The 22071-nt window shown below is 47.5% G+C and overlaps 1 protein-coding gene across 1 annotated transcript in view; it reads right to left on the bottom strand.

The window, feature by feature from the left end:
• The window catches only part of LOC125312280 (zinc finger protein DPF3-like), a 34973-nt gene extending 13226 nt beyond the window's left edge, over positions 1–21747 (bottom strand). Inside the window, exons 1-5 of the mRNA XM_048270733.1 lie at positions 21691–21747; positions 9512–9672; positions 8934–9016; positions 2086–2104; positions 1673–1791 (exon numbers count right to left, since the gene is read on the bottom strand). Of these exons, the coding sequence (XP_048126690.1) occupies positions 1673–1791; positions 2086–2104; positions 8934–9016; positions 9512–9672; positions 21691–21722 (414 nt within the window). The 5' untranslated portion in view covers positions 21723–21747. The remainder of the gene's footprint in view (positions 1–1672; positions 1792–2085; positions 2105–8933; positions 9017–9511; positions 9673–21690) is intronic.
• Positions 21748–22071: the final 324 nt, after the last annotated feature.

The following is a 22071-nucleotide window of genomic DNA, read 5'->3' as shown; positions in this document are numbered from 1 at the left end:
CGGGGCCAACTGCTGATTTAATAATCTCTCTCCACCATCTCATCTAGTTAAGCCTGCTAAGTATACAGCAGGATCAGATGAGCCTGATCGTGAGGCAGGAGTGAAGTGATACACCTCCAGCACTGAGAGGGTTGAGCCTGGTGTGTGTGTGTGTGTGTGAGACAGTGTTATCCCACCTACACTGACAGGAACGGAAACGTCACTGGCCCATCAGTGAGCGCCTGGCGTCACACCCCTCCTACATCATGAAGCCTCATGCCACTATGGTCTCTGCCACAGCTTACAGAAACAGCTCTGAACCCCCTGAACTAAAATACTCACTCATTCATACACAACATGGGACCAGCAACCCGACAAATCAAATCAGCTGCTTCTGTCCAGCACTCTGAACACACACACACTACACACACACACACTGATTCAAACAACATGGGACCAGCAGACTGACAAACTTATCAGCAAATTTATCAGTGCTCTCTGGCTCCACACACACACACACACACACACACACACACACACACACACACACAGCATGGGACCAGCAAACTGACATACTTATCAACTGGTTCTCCACAGCACTCTGGCCATGGCTCCAGACCAAAAGAGAACTCTCTCTCACACACAGACAAACACACACACACACACACACACAGCACTGGGACCAATGAAACTGACATGTCTGCTGTCTGCTCCATTCAATCTGGTTCTCCAGGCAGTCCCTTTATTCACATATTCACACTTAGATGTATTTTTAGTCCATCTGCCATGACAGAAGAGCACTTAGGAGAAACTCAACAAAAAAAGTTGTGTAAAACAATATGCTACACAAATAAAAATGACTTGGCTACTACCCCAGCTCTACTTGTACTGGCCATATTTCATACTGACTCCACGGCCATGGACACACACACACACACACACACACACACACTCCGCGGCCGTGCTGTAGTCTGCACCTGGCTGTTCCAGGTACTCACAGCCATACTAAGGACTTCGTCATTTCCATCCTCATTAGGGACTTTTTTAACGTGGTCCTTCAGAGAATTCTGATATGATTGCAAGTGGTATTCAAGAGATTCATTTATGTAAAGCAAGTCGGTCATTGTAAGATACCTAATGTTCACACTTCCAGGGAGCTGTGAGCCCCAGCCACTATGAACAAAGCCGTGTGTGCACGTATGCCACTGTGCCTTCTGCTGCCTTTATCAAAGAGAGAAACCGTGCAGCACAGCTGGCCTTGAGGGCTCATGGAGGTGAGTGAAGAAATGGCAGTCACACACACACAGACACACACAGGCTTTGTACTGTGGTTGAAGCATATGGTCAATACAGTGCAAACCCTTATGGAGGAGTCTCACGCATTCTTTAAAAACCTAAAGCTCTCCTACACCATCCTGGCAAAATCACTTTTTCTGAGAGGATAAACCCCTCCATAGCTATGGTGACCATGGACAGAAATGCCTAAGTGTTCTAAAAGTTCTAGAATATTCCTTCTCCCCTTGGAACCGAGTCATGATTTATGACCACAGGGGTTACGGAACGCTAGCATCATTCTTGTGCAGGACTCCAGAATGCATCTTCACATTATGTGTACCTAAGCCAATCAGCTCCAGATCAGGGCCAAATAAGGCCCAGATGAGGCCCTGAGCCGGCTGGTGTGTGGTGCCCCCACCTGGATCTCCAGTAGGCTCTCCTCTTCTCGGTCCCGGCTCCTCTTGTCCAGGGCATCCCCCCTAAGCAGTGCCTCCAGAGTGGTGCCCTGGGACGGGAGAGACTCCCTGGCAGACAGCCCTCCATCTGAAACACAAACACACACACACACACACAGATAGAGCAGTAAATACACAGTCTCGTACCAACACGCACACAAAGAGTAACATACACACAGACAGACAAACACACGTACACACACACAAACACACATAAATACAGCAGTAAATAAACAATCTCATACCAACACTCACGGAAACAGATGTTAACATGAACACTCAGATCAACATACACACAGACACACACACACACAAACAAACACACACACACACTGAGTATACAACATCTGGAGCACAAACATCTGATTGTTTTTACTTGAATGACAGAGTTGCAGCTGTGTGTGCAGTGGTAATGAAACAGAGTGGTGTGTTTGCTTATGCATGTGTGTGTGTGTGTTGTGTTTGCTTATGCATGTGTGTGTGTGTGTGTGTGTGTGTGTGTGTGTGTGTGTGAGTGAGTGAGTGAGTGAGAGAGAGAGAGTGGTGAGAGAGAGAGAGAGAGAGAGAGTGTGTTTGTGCGTGTGACACCCTGGAGCCTGTCTCTGGATGCTCAGCATGTTAGGATGTGGGGTCAGTGCATCATCATTTACAGAGGTCATCACAGCCTGTTAGTTTACTTGAATTTCCCCTGGGGATCAATAAAGTATCTATCTATCTATCTATCTATCTATCTACTGACCGGTCTCTAAAGGTGTTCTCTCTCGCTCTACTGCACATACATATCAGTGCTGTCTTCACTGTGGAATACTCCAATTCTGGAGTTTCATGTGCTTCATAGTGTTTAATAGGGCTGCTTAGCATTCAGCGCAGCATGCAAGAGGCCAATATTTTTTTTGATGATAGCACCACCTCGACCTCCTTCCTCTTCCACCACATTTTGAGTAGTACTTATAACGTCTGCACTCTCATCCTACACTCTCCAGTATTGATTGATGCAGCATTAATTTCTACCGAAGGTCTGCAGGTCTCCTCTGCACTGTTGCTTGAATGTTATTCCTCATTTTTGTCGCTTTGGATAAAAGCATCCGCTAAAGCTGCCTGTTTGTCTGTATATTTTGAGGTTAAGTCTTTTGAAATCCTGGAGGCGGGTTCTTATGGGGGGGAAATGTGATGGCCATTAGGCCTTGTCTGTCATTCTTTGTGTCTGCTCCCCCCTAAATTTCCAGTGTGGACAGTGTGTCCGTGGGCTGGGCGACCACCCAACAGCTGTTCGGCTACTCCGGCACGCAGATGTAGCCGAGCATATTGGGAGTGTCTAGCTGGTCCCACGGCCTCTTCGTTCTTTACTCCACACTGGAACATGCAACATGCACACAGCACACTCCACGCATCCCAACACCCCAGACACGACTGATTACCGACTCTATACCTGCTGACTTAGCTCTCGTTACTTTGACCGGACTATCGATTGTGAAATAAATCCGACTTTGCATCGCAAATTGCACGGCTCTGTCCCCCTTTATTGTTCCGGCTTCCCTAGGCCGTAGCAATAATTATTGGTGTTTCAATGCCGTAAATGGTTTACAGCAAATGTATGGCCAAAGGAGTAGAAACCTGTTGAGTTAATGTCTGAACTGATCTTGGTTTCAGATGCTAGGCTTACTGCAGAGACGCGTTTTTTTGACGGCCTGCTTATGAGGCAGACAGCTAGCGGATTGTTAGGAAAGATTAGATGAATGTGATCATTTATGTTTGGGCCTTTTTTGGGCCTGAAATCGCTAATACAACCTTTAATGTCTGAACTGATCTTGGTTTCAGATGCTCGGCTTACTGTAGACCGAAGAGCAGGCTGCAGAGCAGGAGAATAAGCTAGGAAGAATAATAAAGGAGTAGGACTTTAAGACGGGGATCACACTGACCAGCGGCAAGCGGCAGGTTTCCTATTGTTCTCTAAGGTTCGGCAGCAGAACGGCGGCAGCGCTAATTAAAATGTTATTTAATAAAATGTCTAGCCCCCAAAAAAATTTGAGATTCGTATCGACCCATGGGTCAAAAATCGTGATACAAACCGAATCGTAAGGTTGGTGTATCGTTACAGCCCTACAGCACACCACATAGAAAGGAAATACTAAATGTCCACACAACCCACACACACACACACACACACAGACTGCAGTGGAACCACAAAGTGTACACCAAAGTAATACACCAAAGAGACTATATCAGTAAACATCGACCATACTTCCATCACCTTCCTCTCTCCCTCCCTTCCTCCCTCTCCCTCTCTCTGAGAATACACGAGGAGTTTCTGCTCTGCATCATCTCAAACAGAGGGGCGAGGAGGGAGGAGGTGAGAGGAGAGAGGAGGTGAGAGGAGAGAGGAGGTGCGAGGAGAGAGGAGGAGAGAGGAGAGAGGAGGTGTGTGGAGAGACTCTGGAGAGGAGACAGAGGAGTGGACGAGATCGGATCAGATCACAGCTATGTTGGTTTGGTTTGATTGGTGCTCCATTGTGTATGCACTTGCTGTCTCTCTCTCTCCGAGCGCGCTCAGAGCTGACTAGACAGCCAGCCTCGCCTCCCCTCCCCTGGGAGAGGCGCTATAAATAGAGCAGGAGGCATGACTGCCTGCCAGCCCAACACCACTCTCTCGCTCTCCCTCTCTCTTTATCACTGTATCTCTCTCTCTCTCTCTCAATGCCCAACATCTCTCTCTCCCTCTATGCCCAACACCTCCCCCCTTCCTCTCTCTCTGCCCATCACCACTCTCTCTCTCCCGCTCTCTTTATCACTCCATCTCTTCCTCTCTCAATGCCCAACACCACTCTCTCACACCCTCTCTCTCTGCCCAACACCACTCTCTCACACCCTCTCTCTCTGCCCAACACCCTCTCTCACACCCTCTCTCTGCCCAACAACATACTCCCTCCCTCCTTCCCTTTTTATTTCTCTCTCCCCAACATCTCTCTCTCTCTCTGCCTATGCCCAACACCACCTTCTCTCTCTCTGCCTATGCCCAACACCACCCTCTCTCTCTCTGCCTATGCCCAACACCACCTCTCTCTCTCTGCCTATGCCCAACACCACCCTCTCTCTCTCTGCCTATGGCCAACACCACCCTCTCTCTCTCTCTCTCTCTCTCTCTCTAAAACCACTTGTTTCTCTCAGACTCCTTCTGCCCCTGTCTTTCACTCTACCCTGCTGAAAACCTCTCTCCCTCCCTCCCTCCCTCCCTTCCTTCCTCCCCTCACTCTCTCTCTCTCTCACTCACTCCTCCCTCCATCCCTCTCTCTCTCTCTCTCTCTCTCCATCCCTCTCGCTCTCCCTCTCCTGCTCTCTCTGTCAGCCAGCCTAACGCCTACCTCCGTCTCCGTCTCTCTCTCTCCCTCCCTCTCACTCTCTCTCTCTCTCCCTCCCTCCTTCCCTCTCCCCTCTCATTCTCTCTCTCCCCCTCTCCCTCCCTCACTCTCTCTCTCTCCCCCTCACACACTCTGCCAGCCTGCTGAACTCCTCTCTCTCCCCCTTTCTCTCCCTCTCCCTCTCCCTCTCCCTCTCCCTCTCCCTCTCCCTGCGCCACCATGCTGCTAATGCCAAGACCTTCACTGAGGCCCATACAGAGAACACAGGTACTGCACACGTCTTCCGTCGGCCACAGTGGCCTTCACAGACACACACTCTGGTGAAAGGTCGTTGATTTGAGCCAGCTGAATTATGGTCTTCCTTTATCTGCTCATGAGGCAGCCTGGGGAGTGGTAGGCATGTCACAAGAGCCTGTGCACCTGTTTCTTCTAAAGTACCAAAGTACTTAAGGAAGCAACTCTTCCAGACCTGACAAGGGCAGAGGATGTGCCTAAATGCCATGAGGAACAGCATCAAATCAAACAAGTGGCTGGAGCAACATTGAGTGACTGCTCAAAATGAATTTATACCTGCTAATATAGAGAATAATACCCGTTTTAAATATATTTGGACTGTAAACTGTGAAGGGCCATTTAAAATGACAGATTAAATGTATTGTCTCATACTCTATGAAACCATGTAGATTTGTGAAATGTGTTTATTGCTAAACCCCTTCAAGTCATGATCTGAATTTCCACATAGCATCTGCTCATAAACTCTTTACATTAATTACTCTGTACAGGCTAAAAACACACTGAAAAAAAACACAAGGGTTTCAGCCTCAGCCAATACACTCCACAGCAGGCAAAGAAATGCTCTGTCAGTGCGCACACACACACACACACACACACACACACACACACAGACACACACACACGGTTCACTCTTGAATTGACTCACCATTCACCATTCAGAAAATCATGACTGCTAAATTTGTAATATGGATAAAAGTGTCTGCTAAATGAATACATGTAAATAATTCCTCTACTGTGTGGAAAATCATATGAGGTGTTAGTACTACTAAATTGAGATTTTTCTACCGTATGGAAAATCATATGAGGTTAGTACTACTAAATTGAGATTCTTCTACCGTATAGAAAATCATATTAGGTTAGTACTACTAAATTGAGATTCTTCTACTGTATAGAAAATCATATGAGGTGTTAGTACTACTAAATTGAGATTCTCAACCGTATGGAAAATCATATGAGGTTAGTACTACTAAACCCAAACGCCAAAATCACAAACCAGCACACTACATAGAATGGAAACACTAAATGTCCACACAACCCACACCGCCCTCCACACCACACACACACACACACACACACACCTGAGGCCTAACAGCAGCATGTTTACATTGGGCCCTACTCCAGTAGCCAGTGCTAACTGCTCCTCTCCTCTCCTCTCCTCCCCTCTCGTCTCCCTCTCGTCTCCTCTCGTCTCAGTTTCGCTGCCTGTCTCTCTGGGAGTTTCCCTTGCAGCTGTCACAGACCCAGACAAACAGGGTATTTCACAGGGACTTTTAAGAGTCAATCTGCAAAAACGATGCAGGGAAAAGCAGCAGGCAGCACTTATAAATAAATCAGCCTGTCAAACACGCTCTCCTCAGCAGCTCACGAGCCAGCGGCCCCAGCACAACAGCCCAGACTAAATGACCCAGCTACCGGGACAACTACGAGGGAATCTGTGGCTTGAGGACGAGGTGATGACAGCCCTTGAAGGGACAGAGATATAGAAAAAGACAAAAGAGAGAGGGAGGCTTAGGGAAGCGATGGGGAAAGAGAAGAGAGAGAGAGAGAAGAGAGAGAGAAAGAGAGCAAGATAGGGGGACAGAGGGAAAGAGAGAAAACAATGGAGGAGGAAGTGTGGAAGTCAAAAACAAAAGGCAGGGCTTCAATCGCCCCCTCTCCCTTATCAGGTCCCCCAACACATTCCTCCAGCAACTCCCTCATCAAAATAGCTCACATTCCAGCCTTCCACCAGAAGCAGAGGGACAAACATGCACACAAACAGAGTGTACAACCTCTCTCTCTCTCTCTCTCTCTCTCTCAAACGTGTTATTTCACACAGACCGTGTCTGCAGGTGAAAGAGGAACAAAGGCCATGAGGAACATGGTGGATCTATACGATCAGTGAGAACCCCTACAGAACTCCAGAATCTGTGGAACCAGGAGGACAAGAAGCAACCAACCCTTGTGGGGCTGTCTGTGTCTGAGGAGCAAAAAGCAGTCTATGTAAAGTTTCCCTGTCTGTCTGTGTCTGTGGTAAAAGCGTGAGGAGATCTGGGGGCCCTAATATGATGCTTCAGGAATAATGGCATCTATTTAGGACCCAGAGAGGAGGAGAGAGGAGGAGAAGACTGAAAGAGGAGGAAGGAGGAGGAGAGGAGAGAGGAGGAGGAGGGAAGGAAGGAAGGAAACTCCATGCACAAGAAAGAAAGAGAACAGTGCCAGAAAGGGAGGGGATAGAAAGAAGAAAAAGAAGAGGGAAGGGAGAAGAAGAAGAGAGAGAGAAGAAAGAACAAGAAAGGGAGAGGAATAGGAAAAGAAAAGAAAAAAAGAAAAAAGAGGAAAAGGGGAGAAAGAAAAACAAAGGAGGAAAATAGAAAAAAGAAAGAAAGAAAAGAAAAGAAAAGAGAAAGAAGAACGTTGTTGTGGGGAGTTGGAGGGTTGGTTGGATCCAGTGTCTGGGATGAAACGTCTCCACTGCACTGATGGAGCACCCCATCCCTCCCTGCCTGCCTCGCTCCACACACACACACACACACACACACACACACACCTCCCCTCCCTGCCTGCCTCGCTCCACCCGCTCACACACACATAAACACACACACATACACACCCCTCCTCCACAGTGCTCCCAGGCCTACAATTTCATTCCCCTCAGAAATATGGTTAGCATCTTGGCAGACACGACCACAGGCTCTTATCCAAATATTAAAAAGTGTGTTTTCACCCAGGTGATTTAATCACACTGCTTGTGAGGGCTACTGCTAGGTAGAGAACGTGAAGACGCAGAGTACACACACTTGATTTAATAAACAGAGTCTCTCGTAAACCACTGTGGTATCAATACAGGAGAGGCAGGGCTATTAGCGTTAACCACATTAGAATTTGTGCAGGTCTGCTGTGTGTCAGGGGAAGTTTGTCTGTGTGTGTATTGTGTTAGAGGAAGTGTGAGAGAGAGAGAAAAGAGAAGAGAGAGAGAGAGAGAGAGAGAGAGAGAGAGAGTTTGGAGTTCACAGGCAGGGTTGAAGTGACAAATGACTAGGCTGGAGTGCATGTTTATGTGTATAAGTGCAAGTGTGTGTGTACACATGTATGTGTGTGTGTGTACACACACAGCATGTGTGTGTGTGTGTGTGTGTATATGTGTGTGTGTACTGAACACAGTCACAACTATTTCTACAAATCAGGCTGACAGAAATTGCCCGTGAGCCTGCTCACACACAGATACTAAGGAGGCCAAGTCCACAGCCTGCAACACATTATTATTAATGTGTGTGTGTGTGTGTGTGTGTGTGTGTGTGTGTATATATATATATATGTGTGTGTGTGTGTGTGTGTGTATATATATATACTAATAATATGTATATATATATATATATATATATGTATATATATATATATGTGTATATATATGTATATATTATATACGAGCTAATAGCCCATAATATTGATGATGATGATGGATAATAATATAATAATATATATATATATAGCCTATATATATTCTTATATCCAATATTATTATTATTGCTGGGTACATTGTTACACACATTATTGATTATTGTGCGCATTCTCGCGAGCTGCAGCAGCCCACAGCCACGTGGAGATAGGTGTGAAGCCTCCTCTTCTTCCTCCAACAACGTGCTGGGTAGGTGTACATCTGACCCGCGGTCATTCCTGTGTACAGACACACAGATATATCAACACACACACGTTTATATATATCACGCACACGCACACAAAGATGAAGACACAGCAACACACACACACACACACACTTCCTCCAACAGTGAGGCAGGTAGGCGTACATCTGTCCTGCAGTCGAGGCCTAATAGCACAAGCACAAACACACATAGACACACACACACACACACCCTATGATGTATGCACCAGGGTCTTGATGGTGTCATACCAGTTGTAGTAGCAAGCCACACACACACACACACACAAAAATCCCTGCCTGTGATGTATGCACCAGGGTCTCGAAGATGTTGTTACATCCAGATGTAGCAGTTAAAATAGCAAGCAAACACACACACACACACACACACACACACACAATTCCCGTAATGTAAGTACTAGGGCCTCGATGGTGTCACTACATCCAGGTGTAGCAGTTAAAGTGGCAAGCAACACACACACGCACACACACACTCCCAGTAATGTACGTACCAGGGCCTCGGTGGTGGCGCTCCATCCAGATGTAGCAGTTGTTCTGGGCCACGCCTGTCTGGGAGTCCAGGAAGGGCAGGCGGACGCTGCGCTCTGCGCACAGGCGAGCGTTGTAGCTGCGGCAGTGTTCGATGGCCTCCTGGTAGAACTGGTCACCCAGCCTGCGGAACACACACACCACAAAGGGACAAGTCCACTCAGCGCAAGTCAATCCACTCCTATAGAACTAGTCACCCAGCCTGCGGAACACACACACCACAAAAGGGACAAGTCCACTCAGCGCAAGTCAATCCACTCCTATAGAACTGGTCACCCAGCCTGCGGAACACACACACCACAAAGGGACAAGTCCACTCAGTGCAAGCAGAGACTTTCTAATGAGGAGACATAGCACTCAAAAAATACTCCATAGAAATGCATGGGGCTCGTTTGTCTTCAATATGGTGGATTGTCTACACATATCCCACCCCTTCCACCGGCAAAACGTCGACATGTGAATACATTGAGCCAATCATGTGGTGTGATGTGAATACATTGAGCCAATCATATGGTGTGTTGTGAAGACATAAATTGCCAATCATGTTTTTGTGATCTTGCGGCTGGAGCAAGATTGGTGTCGTTGAAGCCTCATGCAGCGCAGTTCGACCTTAAAGACTGTGCCCGATGAGTGCCCATAAAACGTTTGGTATGGCCGAAAGTGGGAGAGACTTGCCTAAAAAGGACTTTGGCGCAAGTCAATCCACTCCGCCACCCCATCTCCCTACCACCCCCACCCCCTCATACCAGCTCCTGGAGCACACAGAGGCATCAGTTCAGGAGGGGCTATTCTACTGCACATGACACCAGGGTGGCAGAGGAACTAGCAAACGGGAGTCATCTGGGGCCTTCAGGGAGGACACTGAACTGAGTACACACACACACACGGTTCACTGCGCAGATGACTCAGGAGTGTCACCATTCAGGAAAATCATGACTGCTAAATTTGTAATATGGATACAAGTGTCTGCTAAATGAATACATGTAAATAATTCCTCTACCGTATGGAAAATCATATGAGGTTAGTACTACTAAATTGAGATTTTTCTACCGTATGGAAAATCATATGAGGTTAGTACTACTAAATTGAGATTCTTCTACCGTATAGAAAATCATATGAGGTGTTAGTACTACTAAATTGAGATTCTCCACTGTATAGAAAATCATATGAGGTCAGTACTACTAAATTGAGATTCCTCTACCATATCAAAAGGTTTGTCTGGCAGACCAGCAAAGAGGAAATGCAACCACAGGCTATCAGACATCTACTAGTGTGTCTGTCTGTCTGTGCGTGTGTCTGTCTGTCTGTGCGTGTGTCTGTCTGTCTGTGCGTGTGTCTGTGCGTGTGTCTGTGCGTCGGTCTGTCTGTCTGTCCGTCTGCCAAAACCGGTCTGTCTGTCTGTGCGTCGGTCTGCAAATGTCGGCATGCGTCGGTCTGTCTGTCCTCGTCTGTAAAGGCCGGGTCTGTCTGTCTGTGTGTGTGGTGGTGTGTGTGTGTGTAAACCCTAAAATAACCTACCGCCCCAAACTAGGGCTGCACAATTATCGCAATCACAATATGAATAATATGATATGAATCGCAATATGAATAAAGAGTATATATACTTATATTTAAAAAAAGTGGGCAGCCGTGGCCTACTGGTTAGCGCTTCGGACTTGTAACCGGAGGGTTGCCGGTTCGAACCCCGACCAGTAGGCACGGCTGAAGTGCACAGTTATTTCTGTCATATTTCTGACTTTTATATTCATGTCATCCTCCCTGATTGTGCCACGTCTGTTTGGTGGGTGTGCTTAGTGTGTGAGAGACACAGAAATTCTGATTGGTGAGCTTCACATTTAGTCGGAGGTGCTGTGCTTCCTGTGCACTGGGCGTGCTCACCAATCAGGAGTGGCACAAATTAAAGACACATTTGTAATACTGAACTGAATCAATTCATTGACATTCAAAAAATCATATTGCAAATCGCAGTTGCAATATTGGTCAGAAAAATTGCAATTTGTGCACTCACACTCACGCCAAACATCATATCATCATGAGTAACTGACTCAAGCAAGAGCTGAAAACACATGCAAGAAAGAAAGAAAGAAAGAAGGAAGAAAGAAAGAAAGAAAGAAGGAAAGAAAGAAAGAAAGAAAGAAAGAAGGAAAGAAGGAAGAAGCTATGTGCCACACGCCAGTGTGACAGTAGTGCAAGATAGTGTGTGATCGTGGTTGTACCTGCTCAGATTAGACCCACAGCACTGAGTGCTCACACACACACACACACACACACACACACACACACACACACACAGGCACACACACACACACACACACACACACACACACACACACACACACACACACACACAGGCACAGGCACAGGCACAGACACGCACACAGAAATAAAATAGGACTTTAGCAGGAGAGCAGAGATATTGAGCGAGAGGTGAGTATGACTTCCTGAAAGAGATCAGGGCAAAGCAAAGCCCAGGTGAAAGGGGAGCTCGTTTAAACTCTACTCGCGTCTGCTCTGATGTCACACCCAGCATGTGGTGTGTGTGTGTGTATGTGTGTGTAAGGTGAGGGTTGAGTTCACAGCTCTCCTCACAGTGCATATTAACACCCAACCTCTCAGTTCTCCAGTGCAATACACACACACACACACACACACACACACACACACACAAAATGTCCTCCCCCACACACACACTCTCTCTCACACAGATACAGGCACACACATACACTCTCCACACACACACACACACACACACTCTCTCTCACACTCAAACACACACACACTCAAAACACACACACTCTCTCTCTCTCACACTCAAACACACACGCACACACACACTCTCTCTCTCACACTCAAACACACACGCACACACACACGTTTCATATGCTAATTACAGCAGGCAATTAATTAGACGAGGGTTGAGCTCCGGCAGACCCGGCAGCCATGCTTTAATCTGGGAGCATTAAAAGCAGAACAAAGACTCTGCATCTTCAGGCACCTCTACCGTCACCACATCACGCCACCGCCCTGCCCACAGCTGTCCGTCACGCACCGACACGCCCACAGGTAGCCCGGCCCAGAAGCAGAACCAGAGCCCAGAGCTGCTTAGCGCGAGGCTGCACACTGTAGCCACATGGTCCCAATTACACCGAGCCTCCAACCTCACAGAGCTGCAGTGTAGCATGCCGTTCTTAACGACTTGTTAATAACAACTGGAACGCGCTCAACTGGGGGTTTCAGGCGGATGTGACGTCATTCCCAGCCACCGGTTACTACGACGAGACAAACGGAACGCAGCTCTGCGCCCAGGCTCCGCCCACACGGCACGCCGCCATTTCACACAGATCCTCTGGGACTCAGCTGGGCCAGCGTTGGGCCAGGACTGGAGTCCAGAGGGTGCCCCCTACTGGGCCTCATCTGCTTCGGGCTCAGTGGCTGACGGGTCGGCCTAGCGGCCAGGCTGCATCGGGCAGTGAGTCAGTCTCTGCACCCCCCCCCCTCTCGCACTCCATCCCTCTGGTCTGTATCTCCTATTCTGCCGATTTCTCTCTCTCTCTCTCTCTCTCTCTCTGTCCTTCTCTCCTGGTTCAGCTCTCTCTCTCTATTGCTCACTCTCCATCTTCCTGCCTGTCTGTCTGTGTGTCTCTCTCCATCTCTCCATCTCTCCTCTCTCCCTCCCTCCTTCTCGCGGTGAGAAGCCCTCTTCAGGCGCTGAGCAGACACATGTGAAATGTTGTCTCACACAAAGAGAACTGCCTGAGTGTGGGAGAGGATGGCGGGAAAGAAGAGAGAGAGAAACAGAGAGAGAGAGAGAGAGAGAAGGACAGGGATGGAGAGAGAGAGAGAGAGAGAGAGAGAGGAAACATAGGCAGGGATGGAGAAAGATAGGGGAGGCTATAGCAAAAAGATAAAGAGAGAGAGGGATAGCTATAGTACAGGTATAAAGTGAGGACAGAGAAAGAGATAGAGGGGAGGGTTATACTGAAAAGATAAGGGAAGAGGAAGAAGAAAGGGTGGAGAGAGAGAGAGAGAGAAAGAAGAAGGAGAGAGAGGGAGGAGGGAGAGGAGGAGAGGAGAGAGAGAATCAATAGAGACAAGAGAAAAATAATAAAGAAATGTCAGTCAGGGGAAAGATCATTTAGAGTCACTGGAAGAGAATGCACAAAAGTGATGAGGAACAGGGTGAGGGACAGACAGACAGACAGACAGACGACAAAACAGACAGAGAAAGGCAATTAGACCGAATAGGAAGAAACAGAAATAAATGCGAAGTCATTCGAATCATCGAACCACACACCTGACAGAGACTCTATGGGGAGGAGGCAGGAGCCAGTGGCTGTGGGGGACTGACTGACTTATTCCTGTGGGACTGGTGTGCTGTGAATGTGTGCAGTGGAGTGTTGCTGTTGACGGGTGTGAGAGCTGTGTGTGTCAGTGTGTGTGTGTATTAGCATACTATAGTGTTGGTGTGTATGTGCTGTAATGTTGTACCTTGTGAGTGTGTGCTCTGCTCTGTAATGTTGCTGTGTGTGAGCGTGTGCATGTGTGTGTACTGTAGCATCAGCGTGTGTGTGTGTGTGTGTGTGTTGGTGGGGTCAGCCTTCACACACACACAGCGCAGGTGTGCAACAGCTGGTCAGAGAGAGAGAGAGAGGAGAGGACTTGTCAAAACTGCAAAAAGATTAACCAGTCTGACAGAAAACGGGGAGCAGGATCACCCGTGTGTGTGTGTGTGGTGATGACTGCTCCTGCTGTCTGGAGGCAGTTTCTCTCGGTCTCTCTGTGTGAGTGTGTGTGTGTGTGTGTGTGTGTGTGTGTGTGTGTGTTGAAAGGCGATGTGTTTCCCTGAGCAGCAGGTGGCATGACCTGGGTGACAGATCTCTCAGCGACACCCCATAATGAGTGACATGTTCCACTGTGCTGCCCTGCCTCCCCCCCCACACACACAGCTCTTCACTCTCCCTTACACACACACACTCTCACTGATTTGTATCCCTCTTTTTCTCACTCTTGTCATCTCTCACACTCACACACACATTCACACTCAAACACGCCAAAGCTTCTCTTCCCTACACACTCACATTTGCCATCTCCAAACTCTTCTCCTCTCTCTCTCTCCTCTTTCTCTCTCTCTTTCTCTTTCTCAAACTTTTTTGAGACTCTTCACCTGTCTCACTTTTTCTGTCTCTCTCTCTCTCTCTCAATTTTCTTCTCTTCAGTCTGCACTTCTCTTAGTTTTTGTCGTCATCACTCACTCGCTTCACTCTCTCCTTCCTTCTGTTCAGTGACACATTGTTCCATCTCTCTTCCTTTCTCTCCTGTCCCACTGGGTATTCTGTCGCCTCTTGGGTGACAATGAAGTGATCTACTGGTGTCTCTGTATCAGAGCAACATACCAGAGCCACACACACACTCACACTCGCACACACTCACACTCGCACACACTCACACTCGCACACACACACACTCGCACACACACACACTCTAAGTGTGTCTTTGTGGTATGCCAAAGGTATGCAGTTGTGAGCTTGTGTGTGAAGTTCTTGAGGTGGAAACTACTGAGTAAATCTTGAAGTCGGTTAAGGGGATGGTTTACTGTCAAGGGGCTTGTGTGAGTGTGTGTGAGTGTGTGTGAGTGTGTGTGTGTGTGTACGTGTGTCTGTCTGTCTCTGTATAGGTATGATTATGAGTATAAGGGCGTGTCTACATATGTCGTTGTATAAGTATATACATGTGTGTGTGTGTGTGTGTATGAGAGGGTGATATAAGAGAAAGGGAGAGAGACTGTGTCAGTGTGTGTGTGTGTGCGTGTGTGTGTGTGTGTGTAGTGCAGTGCAGTTGTGGGGGGGGTTCCACTATCAGCGCACTCCTGCCAACGGTCTACTGTGTCACATGTCTCTGTGTGTGTGTGTGTGTGTGTGTGACTGCATATACGTGCAGCGCAGCGCATTGCGTTGCATAAACAGCAGCATTGCCAGCAGTAACGTTAAGCAGCCTCACATTTCAGCGAATCACCCGGAGTCTTCTGAGAACATCTCCCTGCCTATCCCATTCCATCCCCCACACACACACCACACATAACTACCATACACACATACATACACACACACACACAAACAAACAACCACAGTTTCCTAACCGGCCTGAGTGAGCTGACAGCATGACTGATCCTGAAAAAAACGTTACCGAGTTGAGATTGGGCTCTAAAAGGTACCTGACCAAGTTTGTGTTCTATCTGAGTTTTGAAAGGAACATCGCGGAGTTGAGACTTGGTTCTAACTGGAACCTGGCTGGCACCAAACCAGCTCCTGGAACTGGTCTGAGACCTTCAGTGCAGAGAGCAGAATAGCACTGTCCTACTCCGTACAGAGTGACTGTAGACTCATACAGGAAACGAGAGAGGGAGAAAGAAAGAGAGAGAGAAAGAGAGAAAAAGAGAGAGAAAGAGAGGGAGAGAAAGGGAGGGAGTGGGAGAGACAGGGAGAGAGAGTGTAGTAGTATTTTTTTGTTTAATGCCATATCAGCCTCTATGGATATATCATGCCAACAAAGGAAAACAATATAGTTAGTATAGCCTACTATAGTATACTACTAGTATAATAATATAGTTATAAATTAGAGATTAAAAAATCAAATAAAATTAATACATAAATAATATGATTCTTTAAATATATGCTTGATTGAAATTGCAGAACATTTGTGGAATCTATTAAAAAAACATTTTCCAGGGTACTCTGAGAATGTGGCAGTGGCTACAGAAAAGAGTATGATAATTTTTGTGCATTTGGGATGGGGAAAGTGTGTGTGGATGTGTGGGGATGTGTGTGTGTGTGTGTGTGTGTGTGTGTGTGTGTGTGTGTAAGAGAGAGAGAGAAGCAGTGTGACATCACAGGTCATGTGTGTGTGTGTGTGTGGGAATTGGAAATTTTATGAGTGTATAATTGTGTGTGTACGTGGGTGGGGGGTGGGCTGAGGTCGAGGGTTAACACGGAATGTGTACTCGTGTGCATGGGGGAAGGGAACCCACTTTAGTGAGTGTGTGTGTGTGTGTGTGTGTGTGTGTGTGCGTGCATGCGTGTACGTGTGTCTGTGTAGTGTGTGTGTATGTGTGTCTCTCATTACAGGGCATACTGGGTAAGGTTAGTCCTGCCCACTAAAACACCCACTACAGAGCATGGCTTTCCACGGCACATTGTGACAGCACATAGTTTACTGGCTAACATTAGCCCATCTAGTGTGTGTGTGTGAGAGTATATGGGGTCTGACTGCTAGCTCTAGCCTTCTTCTTAAAACACCCCCCAGCCCCCCAAACCCCCCAAACACACGCTCAGAAACAACCCCCCAGCGGTGACAGACCACAGAGACGTGACTTACAACACCACCAATTTCTTTAGTTTGTTTGATCTCGGGCCGGCGTACTACCCCACCCGTGGGACGACTGAGCCGCATCCCAGCTCATTAACGGATGGTGGGGGAACGCTCCACAAATGAGCCCCCTGTCCCTGGATCCCTCAGGGTTCAGATAGTTTAGAGAGGGGTGGCTTTCCTCTCTTCTGCATGCCTCCAATAATTAGCGCGCACACACGCGTGTGCGCACACATACACACACAGGGAGGGATAGCGGACTGGTTGTGATACAAGTATGACTTTTGCACCTTTGCAACAAAAGGCAGGACACACACACACACACACACACACACACACACACACACACACACCATTCCCAAAACCCATCCCCCACTCCCCACCTCTCTCCCGCGCTGGAAGGAAGAAAGGGGTCAGGTTGGTCCACATGGACGCCATCCAATTAACATTGAGCTTGACAAATTATGATCCGATCAGGCGTGGGAAATAGCCCGAGAGAGCGAGGCTAAGCTGTGGCGTGCTGTGAGAGCGACGGCCGAATAGTATAACCAAATGAAGCAGCTCATTTAGTCCTGGCTTATGGCAAAGGCATCCTGTGCCAACGTGCCAAAACCTGTTTTGATGAAAAAGCTGCCCGGCATTGGGGAAACGAGCTTTCGATACGCCAGCAGATTAAGACAGCATTACCAGGCCACCAAACTAGAAACCAATTGTACAATATCCTCTGAGAATGGTGTGTGTGGGAGGGGGGAGATGGTATGTGTGTTAACAAGGGGATAGAATAGTGTGTGTGTGTATGGGGAGATGGAAGTGTGTGTGTGTGTGTATGGGGGGTGGTGATAATTGTGTGTGTGGGGGAATGAGTGGGTGTGTGTGTGTGTGGGGAGATGGTGATAGTGTGTGGGGATGAGTGTGTGTGTGTGTGGGTAGGGAGATGTGTGTGTGTGTGTGTGTGTGGGGATGGTGTGTGTGTGTGTGTGTGTAGGCAGGGGGAATGTAAATTCCCTGCCAGAGGGATGGGGAGAATCTACACGTGTTTGTTTGGGTGGAGAGAGCGCATCAAAGGCATGCCACTGGTGACTGAGAGACCAACTCCACACACACACACACTCTCTCATTCCCTGCTTGCACACACTCTACATCCCTCTCTCTCTCTCTTTCTCTCTCTCTCATCGTTTTTCACCTCCTGTCTTCTGCACCCTCACTCAGAGCCCTCATTCTCTCACTTCTCCAACTATTCTCTTGGTCACTCACTCATACATTCTCCTCCACTCACTCTTATTCTCGCTCTCAATCACCCACTCACTCTCTATCCACTCTTTCCCTTTCATGGCCAATCTCTCTACATCACCCTCTCTTTCTTTCAACCCCCCTCTGAGGATGCCCCCTGTAGAGAGTGGATCATGTCCAATCAGCCCTGAAGTCGTGGGTCTCCGGTGTGAGTTTTGCTCCACTCACTGCGCTCAGCGACACACACACACACACACACACACACACACACACACACACACACACACAGACAGACACACAGACAGACACAGTGGAGTGGAATGCACACACAATCAACAGCTTCACACTCAGCAGGCCTCCAGAGCCAGGATTTTCCGACTGGACACAACCGTCCAACTCAACCTGGCCCTCAGAGGGGAATCCTCACAGAGGAGCTGGGGAGGAGGGGGCACACAACGACAAGGGAGGGAAGGAAAGAAAGAGAGAAAGAAAGAAAGAAAGAAAGAAAGAAAGAAAGAAAGAAAGAAAGAAAGAAAGAAAGAAAGAAAGATGACAAATAGAAAAAGACTGAACGAAGAAAGGAATGAAGGGGGGGTACACTCTGGAAAAGAGAGAGGAAGAGAGAAAGATATAAAGAAAGAGAGAGCACAAGAGACAGAGAGAAGGAGAGGGGGAAAAGAGAGAGAATGTGTTTTTTCTTTCTCCAAGACACCAGCTGGTTTTAAATGCATTTTTTCTTTGTCTCTCTCTCTCTCTCCCCTCCTCTCTGCACTGAAGCCTGGGCCTTAGCACAGGCCTGCTAAATACCAAGGGCTCCATCCCCAGCTCCAGCCCCAGCCCCATCCTTCTCTCCCCATGCCCAGCCTGGGCAGCTCTGCTGGGAGCAGATGGGGGCCGGCCTGCGTCCTGCGCCTCCACCCAGCCGGATCTCCCTCTAACAGATGGGCCCTGGATCCTGGGCTTGGCTAATCTGCGGCGTAGGGCCCGGCTGCCTGCCTGCCTGCCTACTTAAAGGAACAGGCACGCCATGCTATAGGCGCTTGTGCATACAACACACAGTACACAGAACCCTACCCGCTCCAAAAGTAGCCTGGTTGCTAGGCAAGCTGGATACTGGGCAGATCTATGCATGTTTAAAAGAACTGCTATGCTGGTTACCTGTGTGCACAATGGTTTGGTGTGCAATGTTTGTATAGTCACTACCAAACATATTTAATGGCCTTCTTATGTTAGCTGGCTGTGCACAGGCCATGGAACGGCATGCCGACACGAAGGTACAGCCACGCCAAGCATTTATGTATACAACAGACATTGCTCTGCCTGTGTAAAAGCACAGCTATGTCGCTCTGCTATGCTATGTGTGCAGTGCAATGCAGCTTAAATATAAAGGCAGTGAGCGAACACACAGAGCAAACAGAGCAAGGCATGCTAAAAGGTTGCTGGTTGTTTGGGCATGGAGCAGGCAGAAGCATGGCCACTCAAAGGTGCAGCTGTGTTAGTAGCCTGCTCATAGGCTACTCATCAGTGGCCTGCATGCCTGCATAAAGCTATGGGCTTAGCTATGGGCAGATAGCAACATGCATTCTTAGCGGCACAGCAATGGGATAGCCTACTGTATGCTCTCCGCCTGCTTTAAGGCTTAACTATGCTAGCTGACTGTGTGCAATATGACCAGCGCTGTTTAAAAAGTGTCAGTAAAGTAAGTAGTTCATTTTAATTTGTATAGCACATTTCCTTCCAAAGTGCTAGTAAAAATTAAGAGTTTAGAAGATGATTCCAACACCACTACAAAAGTACATGCTGGTTGACTGTGTGGATCCCACCGCTGTTTAAAAAGTGCAGCTATGCTAGTTGACTGTGTGCATCATGGTTGCTTGTATCTAAACAGAGCAGACAGCCTCACGTAAGGTGAGGCGCCCAAGCCATCCATCTATCCTGTGCAAGCCTCGGCTAGCCCTGCTGCTCCACATGGATGCTGCAAGGGAAAGCTGGGAAGAGATCTGCTGCAGGTACTGATGACAGCCAGGATGACCTGAGCAAGGAAGAGAGGCAGTACAACCCTCTCCCTCTCTCTCTCTCTCCAAGACACCCTAAAAACAAAAGTCTCAATACTTCTCCAGTAACGTGCTTATCGGCCATCTTGGTAAGGACCCTGAAGCCTGTGTCTGAGTCATTCCAGAGGGTGATCAGAGCAAAGATTTTGCCAAAGAATGCCAGACTCAGGAAAAACAATTCAGTAATGTTTCAGAAACATGCCATTTCAGTGGAATCAACACAACCCATTGTTCTAGCAGAAGTGGACAATCTGCCTCCTTTAAGTAAATGACATGCTCATGTTCAGTAATGTGAAACATGACTTTAGTCACTCAATAACAGGTGTGGTGTACAAATGATGAAGGGCTAGAGTATTATCATAGCTGCAAGGCAATAACATCCAGGTTTGTCCCGTGTCATAGCAATTTGTCAATATCAAATGACAAACAAAAATCTACTATCGTACTCAGATATCATTCCAAGTATGACATCACGCTGTCATATGGCCCACATAGGCTACCACCCACCGATTACAACACTCAAACAACATTCTTTCACATGAGGGAGATAAGCGTGTCGACCCAACACCTCTCAAAAGACCACAACCAGGCACAGGTAGAGTGGCACGAACGATGTTTTTTTTTTTTTTTTTTTACAGTGCATCGCCACCCTACTGAGCTCACAAGTTTCTATCACATTTTGCTCATCAGTAACAGCCAGCGCTAACGTTACATCGCTGTCATTTTTGTTTGCTCCGGGAGTGAAATGTAGGCTACCCGATGCCGAGCCGATGACCCAGAACGCCAAGGCAAACATGACCACATTTATACTTTTATGCTGCAAAGTTAAGTCGACAATCTGTACAAACTTTATAGATTCCTGAGAGGTCCATTCGAAGCCTGTTCAACGACAGGTTTATAACATACGCCATTGTGCGCTGCACAAAGTAATTAGCTGATACATTGCTCGCATTGTGCCTGATTAAAATATCCCGGGTCGGGAGCAAGGGTCTGTCCGATTTATAACACAGGCTAGTGTAGTGGACATCTGCGAACAGACAACTAGTAAATCATAAGTATGTATCTTTGAGGAGAAACAAAGATGAAACGATTTCACCAACTTCGAAGTAGACGTAGACAGCACATCGACGGCATGAAACACTTTCACGAAGTCATAAATTTCAAATTAACGAACGCTCGGATCGGCAACTGTGCTAACTAGCAAGGTTGATGGCACTTCTTATAGCTTGTAATTCCTACATCATATGCTGTATAATCCTGCGTTAAGTCATACGAATTATTTGGATGTTAGGTGGTCAGATATCGACTCATAAGTAGCGATAAGCAGGCTACATTTTGGAGAGTGGGGATGATCATGCAACCAGAAATTCTCAGATAGCAACAACAGCTAAATGCGTCATTTTCAGTGCATTCTGGGTCTATCTTGCTGGATGGCTTCGCCCGACAATGCATTAAACATGGATCATGAAAAATTAGTAAAATGACAAATTACTTACGCTTTTAGTGGATTCTGAATGACAGCCGCCATTTTGCTACAATGTAACGCAAGATCAGCGTCTAGCAGTTCTGGGGGAAACCTACGAGGTAACAACCAATCAGGACACTGTTTGAAATCTCTGACCAATGAGACACCGGCGTTCGCATAGCAGGCGTGGCTTATGAGGTAAACTGTCAAAAGCATTTTAAAGGGTTTTCTCCTTGTACAGTATTCAGCACAATGCCGGCAGGGCCACCACTTGACATAACATTTCCCCATTCGTGGGAAGTTTTGAGAACCTATTATGGATAGTCTATCTCAATAGGACTGGATATCCGGAAGATTTATGGCAGATTAGGCATCTTTATACTCTCGTCTGTCCTTACACTGTTGACTCAAC

This window comes from Alosa alosa, chromosome 19, assembly GCF_017589495.1.
Source record: "Alosa alosa isolate M-15738 ecotype Scorff River chromosome 19, AALO_Geno_1.1, whole genome shotgun sequence".
Lineage (NCBI taxonomy): Eukaryota > Metazoa > Chordata > Actinopteri > Clupeiformes > Clupeidae > Alosa > Alosa alosa.
The sequence above is the reverse complement of the archived record's forward strand: the minus strand, read 5'-3'. Positions and strand labels throughout refer to the sequence as shown.